Source organism: Oryx dammah, unplaced genomic scaffold, assembly GCF_014754425.2.
Source record: "Oryx dammah isolate SB20612 unplaced genomic scaffold, SCBI_Odam_1.1 HiC_scaffold_4, whole genome shotgun sequence".
Lineage (NCBI taxonomy): Eukaryota > Metazoa > Chordata > Mammalia > Artiodactyla > Bovidae > Oryx > Oryx dammah.
In genome coordinates, this window is record NW_024070188.1 from 27,534,431 (window position 1) to 27,549,584 (window position 15,154).

The window sequence follows — 15,154 nt, forward strand, 5'->3', positions numbered from 1 at the left end:
ATTAAAAAACATTGCATAAGTTCATACTTTGCCAAAATGTTTACTATTAGTCACAACTTGACAATTACAAATCAATGTATTTGTATGCTTTACATCTTTTCCTCTGGATATTTTTCCATCATTAAATTTACTAGGTATAAGCTTTTTTTAAATAAAGCTTATTAACAAACAAGTGATGATCAATATCCCTTACTCTCGCGTCATAGACACCAGAGCCCTGAGGGGTTTAGCCCCAGCCCTATTTCTAATGGACCTCTGATACTTTATTCAGTCTCTTCTCCTGGATTATCTTACTTGTAACTTGAAGTGATTGAACTGAGTTCTACAGATGTCCCCACACTCCCACCCATTGGGTATACACTGAATCTCAATGTATGTACAAGACTTTGTTTTTCACTTATTCTTTCATTCCTTTACTCACCTTATCTATCTCTCATAATTTTGTATACGAGGCATTGAAAACATGAAAACAAATATACACAACAACCTCAGGTCTCTAGGGTCTGGTCCAGAGGAAAGAAAAAAATTAACAAATCACAGCAATGTGGCAAATGCTATAGATACAACTGAAGTGTGGGAAGGGGGTTGAGGGAGACAGAGGAGGAAACATGAGCTGAGCCTGAACAACAGCAGAGCTTTGGGGGGTGGGAAAGAAGGAGGCACGAGGCAAGGGATTTCCCGGCAGAGAGGCTAGTGTGAGCAAAGTCTTGAGGGAGATAAAAGAAAATAGGCTTTGAGGACTTTGTGGAGAGGTCATCATGGGAGAATGGCAGGCCTCATATGTTATTAATACATAAGGAACTTAGAAATTACTGGGCAGGCAAGAGAGTGTCTTTGGCAAGGATTTAGAAACTCATTCTGAGTGCACTGTGAAGGGAAACCCAGGGTATGGAGCTGGGAGACAAGAAGGAAGGAAGTAGAAAGTCCAGTTAGAAAGTTATTATAATTGTCTTGAAGAAAAATTATAAAATTATAAGAATCTGAACAGTGGTAGCAGAAAAGGAAAGAGAGATTTGATAAATAACACAGGCACTATTGAGTAATGGTTCCTATTCATTACCAGGACCTATTACCCAAGACTAGGAATTCAGAGAGAAAGAAAAGTCAAGAATGACTCTTGAGAGAAGGGAGGAAGATATAAAGTAGGCTGCATCAGTAAAAATAGAGGTAGAAATTGATTTGAAAGAAATTAATGAAACAGACATGTTAGAACCATTTGATTAATGAGCTTCAGGGGCTGAGGAAGAAGGAAAAGGAAGACCCCTCTGTTCTAAAGCATAGGTTGTGGAATCATTAATTCAAATGGGAAAAACAAGTAAAGCAGATCCTGAGGGAAAGAAAATGCTCATATTTTAACACATTGGATTGGAGGTGACTGAGAGCCATCCTGGGAGAGAGGTTAATAGTTCTGAAGCTAGCAAGGAGTTTAGAATGGATAAGGAGAGTGTGCCTGGCACATGATTTATGAGATAATTACTAATGTTATCACCTACTTTAAAGATGAGAAAAAAGTTAGACACGGAGCACTTAAATAATTTATCCAAGGTCACAATTCGGGTAACTCATGGAGGTAGGATTTGAATTCTGGCAGTCTTGATACCAGAGTCTGTGCGAACCATTTCGGTATTCACCTGTGAGTCATCAGAAGTACTGCAGGTTGAAGGCCTGGAGAGTATGAGGGAGATGCAAAACGGACTAAGAGTCTCAGGAAACATCCATATTGAAAGGGAGGGCAAAAGAACAGGAAAAAGAAGGCTGAGGATAGACCCACTGAAGCCAGAGGGAGAGAAAGTTTCCAAGAAGAACTATTTAATAGTGTCACTTGATGCACATACTCAAGACAACAGAACTGGACAGCTGGGAGCCCAGTGACATTACTCAGAGAGAGTGAGTTTCCCAAGAGGCTAGGGCCAGGCTGCATTGAGTTGAGGAGAAAGTGAGATAAAGTGGGAGAGCTCCAAAAAGCTGAGTTGTGAAAAGAATAAAGACTCAGGAGGCTGCTGGAGGAGTGTAAGTTTGAGGAGTTTATTCTGTTATAAAAACAGAAGGATTCTAAGTATTCTTTCATACTTGATGTCCCTTTAAAAAGTAAAATCCATAAATAGCTCACTAAAAACCTGTAAGAGACTTAAGTTATAGCACCTGACTTGGGAACATCATAATTAGAAAGGAGTTTTTGCACACTGCTTCCCCTCACCACATCCTGAGCTCCTGATCCATCCCCAATAGGCTCTACTGGACCAGTACTACCAACTGGTAGATGCTCTCCTCCAGCTCCAGACACAGACACGTTTCCTCAGTTCTTCAAAGACACTCATCTAACTGTCATCTCAAGGTTTGCTACCTCCTTTTGCTGGGAAACGCCTTATTGTGCACTTGGCTGCTGCTGCTGCTAAGTCACTTCAGTCGTGTCTGACTCTGTGCGACCACATAGACGGCAGCCCACCAGGCTCCGCCGTCCCTGGAATTCTCCAGGCAAGAAATTTGGTGTGGGTTGCCATTTCCTTCTCCAATGCATGAAAGTGAAAAGTGAAAGTGAAGTCACTCAGTGAAGTGAAGTCACTCAGCGAAAGTGAAGTCACTCAGTGAAGTGATGTGAAGTGAAAGTGAAGTCACTCAGTCGTGTCTGATCCTCTGGCACTTGGCTGGCTGTTTCCTATTCCTCAAAGCCACTTTTTCAAGACTTCCCTAAACAATCTAGAGAAGTCAGGCTCCTACCTTATTCTCTATTACAGAACTCTATTTCATGGAGTTCTGTTTTTTTCCTTCACAGTACTCTACCCACTCTGTAACCACTTCATTTGTTCACATTTTACTGGCTGCCTTTTCCACGAAAACTAACGCATCAAGTTATCAAAGATGTCTGGCTTATTGGCCTCTGTGTCTTCAGCTCTTAGAACAGTTCCTGGGAAGTAACATGTGTTCAATAAGCACTTGTTAAAGGAACTCTATAGCCCAATTTCTTCCTCTATCACCTTCCTCAGTTGGGATCATGCACACTATTTCTTAAATTCAAGGTCTTTTCTCACTGCCTTGCCTTATATGTGCACTTTTATTAGATACCAAGCTTTATTTCGTCACAATAATCCTCTCATCTATGTAGGTGCTTTAAAAATTATACCTCCATTGTACAGGTGAGGAGACTGAGGAGGCTGTATAACTTGCCTAAGTTCAAACAAGTGGTGGAGCCGGGATCAGATTCTAGTTCTGACTTCAAAAACAAAACAAAGCCAGGCCGCTGCTCATTTAAAGCGAGGGCACATACTCTAGTCTGGGAAGTTCTGATTTAGGTTTGTTTATGTTGTTACACCTGGAGAAGGCAATGGCAACCCACTCCAGTACTCTTGCCTGGAAAATCCCATGGACAGAGGAACCTGGTAGGCTGAAGTCCATGAAGTCGCGAAGAGTCGGACACGACTGAGCGACTTCACTTTCACGCATTGGAGAAGGAAACGGCAACCTACTCCAGTGTTCTTGCCTGGAGAATCTCAGGGACGGCGGAGCCTGGTGGGCTGCCGTCTATGCGGTCGCACAGAGTCGGACAGGACTGAAGCGACTTAGCAGCAGCAGCAGCAGCAGCAGCAGCAGCAGCATGTTGTTACACCTACTCTAATCAGGACACATCCTAATCCAGAAATTCAAATTTCACCCCCTCTTCCTGACTACGGGAGCCAAGAGCAGGGAGTGGAGGACTGTTCTGAACTTCCAATTCCCAGCCTCTCCCGAGAAAGACCTACAGAGGGAGAAGAATCCAAGCGTTAGCCACTCACCTGTCAGGACCGAGGAACAGGTAACCCGGGTTCTAACAAGTGACTGTCGGATTTTGGAGGGGAAACCGCCAATTCCCGCCGCGCACCAGTGCCAAAGCGCTTACCTTAACTGCCACCTCCGGAGCGGAGTCCACTGCCACTGCCAGAGAGGGCTTATCCGAAGACGATTTAGTTAAGTGCATGAGGGAATCCGCGGCTGGCAAGGAACACCGCCCGCCCTCACTGTCCGAGTCCGATTCGGACCCTGAACCCGAACCATAAGAAGCAGCAAGAGCTGCAATCGCAGCCGACATGACGGCAACAGATAATCTGTGAAGACCAGGCCCTGGCGGAAGAAGGAGCAGCTTTAGGTCCTGACAGACTGCAGTAATAGACATTATTTAGTTCCTCTCCTAAGAAACCATTTATATTTTCAAACAATCCACACAGTCGATGAACTAGTTTAGAATAAGTACAATGGAACTCGGGATTTGGAAATATTTACCTAGGGAAACAGAGGCGATTATAATAGTTTACAACTTTCGGGACCTATGTGACTACATTAAAGACTACGAGTTCCGAAATACCTTGAGGCCGCCAAGTGCTACACTCCCGGCGTGCAGCGCGGCAGGAAGCGGAAGAAGCACGATGGGGATTGTAGTTTGGGGCGAGGGGCGGGGCGGGGCAGGCAGGCCCCTCTTTGACCCCGCCCCTGAATGGTTGGTTCATTCAATTGGCTATCATCTTCCCTCATTCCCCGGCCAAGCACTGTTCTCTCCGTCCCCCTCCCCCAAACTGAGGATTGGGCAATACCATATAAACCTCAGGAAAGGGGGGGGAAGAGCGATATTCAGCCCCACTTTTGGGTGAGTGGGTGGGGGCTGAGTTTCCCACCACAGCTGCACCTGGGCACTGAGAGCTGAAGAGGAAAGTGAGAATCTTAAGTGGGAAGACGTTGACTGACGGGGAATAGCTCCTGGTGGGAAAGATGGGGGATTAGGTGGCGAGAGTCCAGCGGTTCCCCCCTGCTTCAGGCGCGGGTCTCCGCGTCCGGTTGTGGAGCGTCGCGAACGAGGAGGGGGCGGGTGGGGGGCGGCGGCGGCGACTCGCGGTGTTGTTCGCTCGCGCGTCGAGCACACGGTGGGTCCGGTGACTGGCGGACGTCGCAGGCGGCGTTCCCCGTGGCCCGGTACCTCGGCCACTGCCCACAGCGGGTTCCACCCGGGAGACTGACGCTCCTGGAGGCTCTAGGTGGAGTCCCGGGAGCTGAGGGGACCGGCGGCCGCCGCCGAAGCATGAAGAAGGGGTAAGGCAAGAGCCCCTCAAGATTTCTCGGTGAGCGCGAGTCTCTGAGGAATTGTTTATCGGGGGGTCAGGGTACCGGGAGAGGAACTCTTCCCCACTGGCCAAGAACGGAGAGAGGTGCGCTTGGAGCGCTAGCCAGCCGAAGGTTGTGGGGATGGGCGCGCCTCCCCCGCGACGGCCCCCACCCCCATTCGCGGTTTCCAGAGCTCCGGCCGCCCACCCGCCAGCGGAGCTGCGGACCCAGGGACCCGGCGGCCGGCGGGCGCGCCTGGCTCTCGGTTGCGGGGACCGCCTCGAGGCTGCTCTAGGCGGGGAGACTGCGGGTCTCACCTGAGGTGCCACCGCCTGAGCGCCCCTGCCCCCGCGACCCGCCTCTGTGCCTGCTCGCTCCGGGGGAGCCTGCGGCACCGGGTGCCCGAGAAGCCAGGCTCGAGCTACGTGCCCGAGGCTCCGTAAAGCCAGCTGGTGCGTTTGCGTGTTTGAGCCGCGAGTCTGTGTAAAGACACAACATAACGGTAAAGCGAGTGCGGTGATCCCTTTCTTCGCTGGAAGAGGAGGCGAAGCGGGCTGTCGTCTTCGACGCCTGCTCGGGGGAGAGGGGGGCCTTGGGCAGAGTTAGGGAGCTGCTCCCCCAGCTCCGACGTCGGCGGGACTCGCCCATTGTGCCACCCGGATAATTATTCAACTCTGCAGCATCCATTGCACCTTTTCCCATTTTTCTTTTCCCCTTGCTATAGCATGCCCCCTAGCTTCGGTACTCTGACGCCTTCTCTTGCACTTGCGGATGGTGAACTGGAATAATGGCAAAAAGAAAGCACATCTGACCTGAGCATTCACAACCTATCATAGCCGATTTATTAAAGAATCCCCAACTAGACTAGATACTTGAACACGATTCAGTCTGATTCTGTCGTTTTCTATGCAATGTGTGCCTAGGTTTATATTTTAATATTTTTTGATGTTACATCCACGTGTTAGCTAAGTCTTGTTTCTGTCCAGGAATTGATGTAATTGGTTTATTGGTTATGCAAGCCGTCTGATGTTCTTTAATTTGTATAGGAGATAACTTTCGTTTTCCTAATTGTTGATAGCACTCTACCATAGTTACGGACACAGTTTCAGTCTTTCGAATTCTCAGGAACTGTTTTTCTTTCCCTTATGCTCTAAGTTTCTGTTAGGGAAAATGTTTTTTTTTACTGTCCAATATTTGATACCAAATTTCTCAAGTTTTGAATAAGGAAAGTTTTGTATTTCTTTATTTTTCAGTAATGGAATATTTGATTGCTAATCCTAGGCTTCGGTTGAATGAAAGGAAGCATTTAATATTTAAGATGGGGTTTTAACTGAAATAACGATACATTTCCTAAATTTATCTAATTTTACTTTTTATTCTCTTGTTTGCAATGTCATGTATTTAATTACTTGTCAGAGGATTTCTTCTCATTTTTTTTAACTTCTGTCTGCACGGATGGGTGGGCTACAATTTTGCATGATCTACCTGAAAGATGAAATATTTTTTAGAAACGGAAGAAACAACTGTTGGTTATTTGATTATTATGCTAAAAACTGTTTACATCTCATTATTTAAAAATAAATGATTCGCTACCAAAAATGTGTTTTATTTTTCTTTTTTGTAACCTCCCTTTCCAGCTTTTCTTGGTTTAGATTGTTGGCTTAACCCTCTTGGTAAAACGAATTTGCACATAGGCATTGCAGAGGCAGTTGTTTTAAGGTACGGTAATTGTTTTATGGCACTTGGAAGTGGCCCGAGTATAACTTGATGATGTAGAATCAGTTGCTTGTTAGGAAATGACCATGCAGTTTATAAAATGGACACCTTGCCTTGATTTCCGTATATGTAAATGGAAAAAGTCCATTTATGCCACCAACTGGTATGCATAAATTAAGTAAATATGTTTTCATGATGCTTTTAAATATTTTAAAATAGTTATTCACATATTTTAGCTGGTGAATGGTGAAAATATTTCAGTGTAAAATACAGTGAAAAATGTCATTAGGATTTTCTGTGGCATGTTAGAATGGCTGATTTACATTGAATTTTGCTTTGGAAACATGGCTCTAAATTGAATGTTTCTCATTCATCATATTTTTAATGATTGCAAATTTAAAAAGTAATAATAGTTAATACATGTATGTAGTTTTCAGTACAGGTTTAGTTATTATTGATGAAAAGTTACATGATTTGGTAATAAGTATTGAATAAAGTTTGTGAAAAAGAAAATCTCTGGAAAACATTTAGAACTTTTTCATTGAAAACCTTGCAGAAGACACAATTCAGAATACATTTTGAATTTGTAATACATTGATGTTTGTAGTATAATGTAATACATTGACTTTGTAATACGTTGAAAATACATTGATCATTTGTAAGGTATGATATGGAGCTACTTTATTCAGGTTTGTAAATAACCATATATATGTTCAGAGAGTGTATCAATATAATACTATATTTAATTACACATATTCCTTTATTGTCAGAATAAGGTATTGCCAAGTACTTGATTTTCATTATTACAGTATCTAGTAGCTTTTGATTTCCTTTTTGGAGGGTTGATTCAATTAATTTTCACAGCAAAAACTGCTATTAAAATATATTACTACTTTTACCAAAACAGTACTTTTAATTACTTTGTGGTAAATTTTCATATAAATAATAAGACTATTCAAATGTTTTTAAGGTTACTACTGTATAGTTTCCTTTTTAAGAATTAATTTGATGACATTTTTAATGTTTCCTTATATGACCAACTGAAATTCAACTGCCATTATTACTTCATAAATACAGTTAAGATTTCTCTAAGCTCCTTGAGAATAGGAACTGACCTGATGCTTATTATCATAAATCTGAAATTGCTATGGTAAAGAATCTACCTGCCAACTCAAGAGATGCGGGCTGGATCCCTGGGTCAGGAAGATCCCTTGGAGAAGAAAATGGCAATCCACTGCAGTATTCTTGCCTGGGAAATCCCATGGACAGAGGAGCCTGGGGGCCTGCAGTCCATGGGATCACAAAGAGTTGATTTGAACATGACTGAGTGACTAAACAACAACTGAAATTGCTAGCATAGTCTTTAGCAAATAGTATAGATTTAATTTTTGTGGTACTAATAAAATGAGAGAATGAAGAATACCCATTGATTTAGTGTACCATGTAGAAAAATTTTTAAAGATATATCAAATTTTCAATTCAGAAACTATACGGCTTTATCTCAAGAGAAAAGAAAGAAAAATGTATTGGGAAGTTCTTTGAACTTCACTTACCTATTCAGGTATAATTCCTTTACCCACACATTTTTTGAACCAGCATTAGAGATTGCATAATGTATACATTGCCAACCTTTCATTTATGAGATGATAATTTCTTCTTACCTCTTACAGGTCACTTCATGAAAATGTACACTGAAGGGTTTTTTTTTTAATTCCTAAATTATATGAGTATAGAATTGTGTATGATTCTTTTTTACATACTTCACTTTTCCAGTAAAATATTAATAAAAAGATGTATATAGATTGTATCCTGTGGTAAATGTGCCCAAATACCTAATTTAAGTGACCTTTAGTGTGGAGCTTTTGCTTCCCTGGTGGCTTAGAGGGTAAAGCATCTGCATGCAATGTTCCGTGACCCGGGTTCAATCCCTGAGTCGGGAAGATCCCCTGGAGAAGGAAATGGCAACCCACTCCAGTATTCTTGCCTGAAAAATCCCATGGACCGAGGAGCCTGGTAGGCTATAGTCCATGGGGTCACAAAGAGTTGGACACGACTGAGTGACTTCACTTCACTTGAAGAATCTTGTGTTTTTAGTCCGTCATACTTAGTTTATAATTTTGAATCTTTGTGTATTGGTAGTTCTTAATTTCCAATACAGTTTATTATATTTTTAACTTGTAAAATGGTTTAGAACTTGGAACTTAACTTTCTCTGAAACAGTATGCTTTGTGGTTAGATTCTCAGACAACTCACCAAATTTAACCCATAATAAACTTGACTGATAGGAGTAGACTAATAATATTAGAGAATTGTAAAGTTGTGTTAATATTCAAAGTCCTTATGATACTGTGTACAACAGTCTTTCTGTGGGAAAATCAGTATCTACCTTGAAATGCTAGGAATATATTTTTCTTGTGTTAGATGTGACAGTATTGTTAGGAACTTGGCCTCTGATGCTCACTGGACATGAAGAAGATCTTCCTCAGCCTTATATCATCTGGGGCAAGAAGTTAGAGTATGAGAAACTGGAAGGAGCTAGAATCGTCTTTGTAATGTTGAATAAGAAATTTTACCTCTTAAGGTCTTTGGTTTTCTCATTTATAAATTGAGAAGGTTGAGGTAGATGATCTCTTTTGGTTATAAATAAAATTCAAAGGTGTTTCGAAGCTAAGTGTAACCCTTTGTTCTGAGAGTTCATTTTCCCTTTCTAATGTCACTGCTTATATATACTTCCTGTCAGAAAATTTATTCTTTCTGGATCTACTTCTGAAAAGATTATACTGTTAATCTTTTTCTCACATACCTATTCTTGGAAGCAAGACTTTTTAGATTTTTAAAGAAGTTGTTAACACTTGCTGTTTTGTTTGTGTTTGTTTTCATTTTTTTTAAAACTCCCAGCACCACCAAGAAACAGAATTAAGATGATTTTCCTTGCTTTCCTCTTTAGAGTTTTTTACTGACAGCCTATAAGTGAGGTCAAGGTATACTTTAATTATACTTTGGAGAAAAATCATATCCAGTGTGTTTCCAGAGGAATTTTTTTAGAAGGCAAAATATTGTAACAAAGGTTGTGGAGTGGGTATATGAAGGTAAAGAGATGTCATACGGCTTGAGAATAGAGTTGACAGATAATGTGTGGGGAGACGTGGGTTCAGTCTTTGGATCAGAAAGATCCCCTGGAGAAGGAAATAGCAACCCAGTCCAATATTCTTGTCTGGAAAATTCCATGGACAGAGGAGCTGGTTGGGCTACAGTCCATGGGGTTACAAAGGGTTAGACATGACTTGGTGGTTAAACAACAACAACTCTGTATTTTTATTTGCTAAATGTGGCACCCTTACCTTGGGTGCTGTAAAACTTTGGGCAGGACAAGAGTGTGGGTATGGGGCTTCCCAGGTGGCTCTAGTGGTAAAGAACCTGCCTGTCAGTTCAGGAAACCTAAGAGACGGGGATTTGGTCCCTAGGTTAGGAAGATCCCCGGAGGAGGGCTTGGCAGTCCACTCCAGTATTCTTGCTTGGAGAATCCCATGGACAGAAGAGCCTGGAGACTACAGTCCATAGGGTCACAAAGAGTTGGATGAGACTTAGCACGCACGCATATATGCATGTGTGATGTGTGGTTGGAGGCAGAGTGAGAAAGTCATCTTCCCTGAGGACAAGACAGTTTTGTTGTTGTTTTGGTTCTGCTCTGCTTCATTTCTGTGTTTGTAGTACTTGTTCTTTAAGCTAAATGGATATTTGAGCTGATATAATTGCAACAGAAGAGCAGGTAACTAATTCTCTTAGGGAGGTGGTAAGATCAAGATGCTGTGAGAAAAGGGGTCATGAAACAGCTCTGTTTTTCATATACACTGGAGTATTTTGTAGGTTTTAATTAAGTTCTTATTTGGAGGTTAATAATATTTAAGAGTAACAGGTAATATGGTCTCCTGAGAGGAAAAGAAGTACCATTGCTTGCTTGCTCTATGTGCAAGCTACTGTATAGATAGTTATATTTATTATCTTACTTATTTGATATCACAGTCTTATGAAGATTTTATGGAGGAAGAGGATTAACTGAATTAAACAAGTTTATTCTGCTCAGTAGAAGCACAGGTTCTCTAGAAACCACTCTCTTCCCTTTCCCCAGTAAGTTACTACTGAAGCAGCCATTTTAGTAGCTTGATAATAGTGATTCTGCTTGCCTACTACTACCTTCTACCCTGAATTCTGAGGGTAGTAGGTAGTAGTGGATGAGGTATTGGTGATTGTCAAAATCACCACTAAATTTTGACAATTTAGTGGTGACTATCTCATGCTAAACCAGTTATTCATTTAACACATAATTGTTGGGGGCCAACTAGGTGCTAGATACAGAGAATAAAGAGTAATATAGAGGTCTTGATTCTTTTGGAGTTAATAGTATGGTAAGAGTCAGAAAGTAAAAATATGCACGTTTATTATTGGACTGTGATGAGTGCTATAAGGGACAAAAACAGGTAACCTAGTTTACCTTGAAAATCAGGGACAACTTTGAGGGAAGATTGGTGGACATTAGCTATGTGAAAAAGGAAGAGAATGTAAAGAATACATGGTAAATGATTTTGAGATGGGAAAGAGCTTGGTAGGTTCAAGGAACCAAAAAAGGCCAGAGTTGTTAAAGCTGAGCAGGGTAGTTGTGGAGGTAAACAGAAGCCTGATCATGCAAGGTTACAAAAGTTTTGCTTCAATGAAAGTTATGGATTTTTATTGTCAGTGTATTGGGGAAGGCCATAAAGGATTTTAATAAGGGTAATCACTGAATCAGATCTGACTTTTAAAAAGATCACTGTGGCTTAGAGGGGGTCAAAGAGATCAGTCACAATTCTGCCCATTTTTGTACTTTATTGGTTTAGTTCCAGACACTGCATTGAGCTGGGTATTCAGGTTTTCCTGGGTCCCAAGTGTCCAGAGAATGGAATAATTTGTTTTCTCTCCAGTGGCTGAAGCTGTAAGACACAGAACTGAGAAACTTACTGGCTTTGTTTCTTGCCAAGTGAAGTATATAAGTAGGGGCATCTTGAAGAAAGGGTAAAAAGCAAATACAGAGTCCGGGCTGTGTTCAAGTGTCTTTGTCCATGGTCCTGAGATTGGGTTACAAAAGGCGCCGTAATATCTCTGTAATAAGTTGTGCTTTTTACATAAGCTGGTTGGAATGATATTTTTGGTACCTGGCAATCAACCAGTTGAATCCTCTCATAGATTTAGTAATTTGTACAAGGTCACCATGCTAGTAAAAGTGGTAGAGGTGGAACTTGAACAGAAATTTCAAAGTCCCATTTTTTCCTATTACCCTATGCTGTCAAGCCACCACTCCTTAGATTCATGGTTCTAAAGGGACTCTAAGAATGCGGATGTTGAGTGTGATGACGTTGGTTGGATGGTGATGGCAGCAGTGCTTTGTTTTGTTTGTTTGTCAATGGGACAGCTTCCTGACATTATTTTCTCTTGAGTTCCTCAGGTCTACTCTAATAAGTTAATCTTTCTGTAACGATTAACTCATTAAAAAAAAAAAAAAAGGAAAAGCCTTGTGTGTCAGGGAGTGGATTAACTTATTTGATTCTTCTACTGAAAAATATGAAGTCTGTTATGTTTTCCTGTTATGCTACAAAAGTAAGCTTTTTTGTTTTCCATTCCTTGATAAGACATATGTTGTATCCGGGGTTTTTTTTTGTTTCGATAAATTTTTATAACATATATGTGCTTTATCTCCAGATAAAGCTGGAGAATTGTAGAAAGGTTAAGCAAAATGGGAGGAATGGGAGAAGCATTTTATATTTTAGTTGAAGACTAGCACACATTTATTTTAAAAACCAAAACAGAAGCTGTGTGTGATATATCATAATACATGGCTAGAAATTTATCAATTTTGTTGACATTTTCAAAGAACCCTCTTTTGGTTTCATTGGTTTTTCTCCGTTGATTTTCCTTTCTCAATTTCATTGATTTCTGCTCTTTTTTTTTTTAATTCTTCTGATTAATTTAGGCTTATACTGCTTTTTCTAGTTTCCTAGGGTGGAAGCTGAGGTTATTGATTTTAGATCTTCTTTCCTAATATGTACATTCAGTGCTATAAATTTCCCTTTAAACTTTGCTTGTGATAGATCCCACACATTTTGACAAGTGATATTTTCATTTTCATTTACTTCAAAATACTAAAAAATTTATCTTAAGACTTCTTTGACCCATATGTTATTTAGAAGTGTGATGTTAAAATATTTGGGGATTTTCCAGCTGTCTGTGGTATTACTTTCCAGTGTAATTCCATTGTGGTCTGAGTGTATGTGTTGTATGATGTCTGTTCTTTGGGGGAGAGGGTGTTTTACAGACCAGGATATGGTCTGTTTTGGTGAATGGTCTGTGTGAGCTTGAGAAGAATCTGTGTTCTGTGTTGTTTTGTGAAGAACTATGTAAATGTCAGTTACATCCCGTTGACTGATGAATCCTCTCAGTTCAACCCTATCCTTGTTAATTTTCTGCCTATTGGATCTGTCAATTACTGATAGAGAGGTGTTCAAGTCTCTGTAATAGTGAATTCATCTATTTCTCCTTGAAGTTCTATCAAATTTCACCTCACATATTTTGGTACTCTGTTGTTAGATATATATTGATTGGCCAAAAAGTTCCTTTGGTTTTTTAAGTAAAAATGGAAGACACATTTTCCATTTTCACCAGTAACTTTATTGAACAACATTTTCACCATTTTATTCCATTACCTTCTGCCATTTTCCAGGCAACTTCATAATTCCATCTTCCCAAAACTTTTTAATCTTTTTGAGCAAAGAACTGTTCGAGCTGCCTTTTACAGTCCTCCAGGCAATTGAAATATTTTCTCTTTAGAGAATTTCGTAAAGACCAAAATGGACATCTGAAGGTGTGATGTCTGGGAAACATGGCAGATGAATCAGAACTTAACAGTTTTTGCCTGGTCATCAAAGAAACATGCAGTCTTTCATTATCCTAATGGAATATAATGTATTTTCTGTTGAATAATTCTGGATGCTTTTCATCAACTGCTGCTTTCAGTTGGTCTGACTAGGAGCAGTACTTGTTGGAATTAATTTGGTTTTCAGAAAGAGCTCATAGTAGAGGACTCCTTTCCAATCCCACCATATACACAACACAACATCACCTTCTTTGGATGAAGACTAGCCTTTGGTGTGGTTGGTCATGGTTTGTTTTTCTTGCTGCACAATCTCTCCCATCACACATTATTGTCCAGTGTTCACTTTTCATCATCCATCACAATTTGTTTTTAAAATCAAATTTTTTTTTTTTTACATTTAAGTAGAAATGTAGAACTACTGTCAGTGTTTTTTTTCACTTATGTGGAACCCAAACATCAAAACAAATAATAACATAACCAAGCTGATGCAAATGATTTTTAGTGCTTGATCCAGATATTTTGAGTATGTCTGCTTTCTCCTTCATGGTATAACGTTGACTGTTTTCAGTTAATGTCTTGGTTTGATCGTTAACTTCAGCTGGTCTACCTGACCGTGGAGCATCGTCCAGGGAGAGATCCTCAGCACCAACTTCATAGATCACTTTTGACACATTTGATCAGTCGCAGCACCTTCCCCATGCACTGTGAAAATAATTTTTCCATTTAAGTTTCATTTTACCTTTCTTGAAATAATAATCCTAAGGGAAATCAGTCCTGAATTTTCATTGGAAGGACTGATGCTGAAGCTCCAGTACTTTAGCCACCTGTTGCGAAGAACTGACTCATTTGAAAAGAGCCTGATGCTGGGAAAGATTGAAGGCAGAAGGAGAAGGGGATGACAGAGGATGAGATAGATGGCATCACCGACTCAATGGACATGAGTTTGAGTAAACTCCGGGAGTTGGCGATGGACAAGGGAGGCCTGGCATGCTGCAGTCCATGGGGTCGCAGTCGGACACAACTGAGCGACTGAACTGAACTGACTGAAATAATAAAGCATAATATGCTGAGAAGCTTTCTTTGTTCTTCCATATTCAATATTAAAATGGCTACACAAAAATTCACCTATTTTGATTATTTTTTTAAAATGCATGCTGATAAGACAGCTACTTGTCAAATTATAAGCTAACAAATTGTTTTGAATGAAGCTAAAGACAACTAACCAGCTACACGGCTATCTTACAGGAAAAACTGAACAAAACTTTTGGCCAGTCCAATACATTAAGGATTGTTATGTCTTAGAGAATTTATACCCTTATCATTATATAATGCCCTTCTTTATCCTTGAGATATTCTCCTGCTCTTTCTGAAATTCTGTGTCTTTATATTTAAAGTGAGTTTCTCATAGACAACATTTGGTTGAGTCTTTTTTGTTGTTTATTATTCTTAGTGTATTCTGATATTCTC

At 40.6% G+C, this 15,154-nt stretch overlaps 2 protein-coding genes across 4 annotated transcripts in view; one reads left to right on the top strand and one right to left on the bottom strand.

The window, feature by feature from the left end:
• The window catches only part of CDC40 (cell division cycle 40), a 49,805-nt gene extending 45,492 nt beyond the window's left edge, over window positions 1-4,313 (bottom strand). The window contains exon 1 of the mRNA XM_040238508.1: window positions 3,875-4,313. Coding sequence (XP_040094442.1) covers window positions 3,875-4,147 — 273 coding nt within the window. The 5' untranslated portion in view covers window positions 4,148-4,313. The remainder of the gene's footprint in view (window positions 1-3,874) is intronic.
• A 523-nt stretch (window positions 4,314-4,836) lies between these two features.
• Window positions 4,837-15,154, top strand: part of WASF1 (WASP family member 1) — a 66,652-nt gene continuing 56,334 nt past the window's right edge. For 2 of the 3 annotated variants that reach the window (XM_040238509.1, XM_040238510.1), the window contains exon 1: window positions 4,837-5,084. The gene's annotated coding sequence lies outside the window, so the exon portion shown is untranslated. The remainder of the gene's footprint in view (window positions 5,085-15,154) is intronic. The other variant, XM_040238511.1, reaches the window with a different exon arrangement.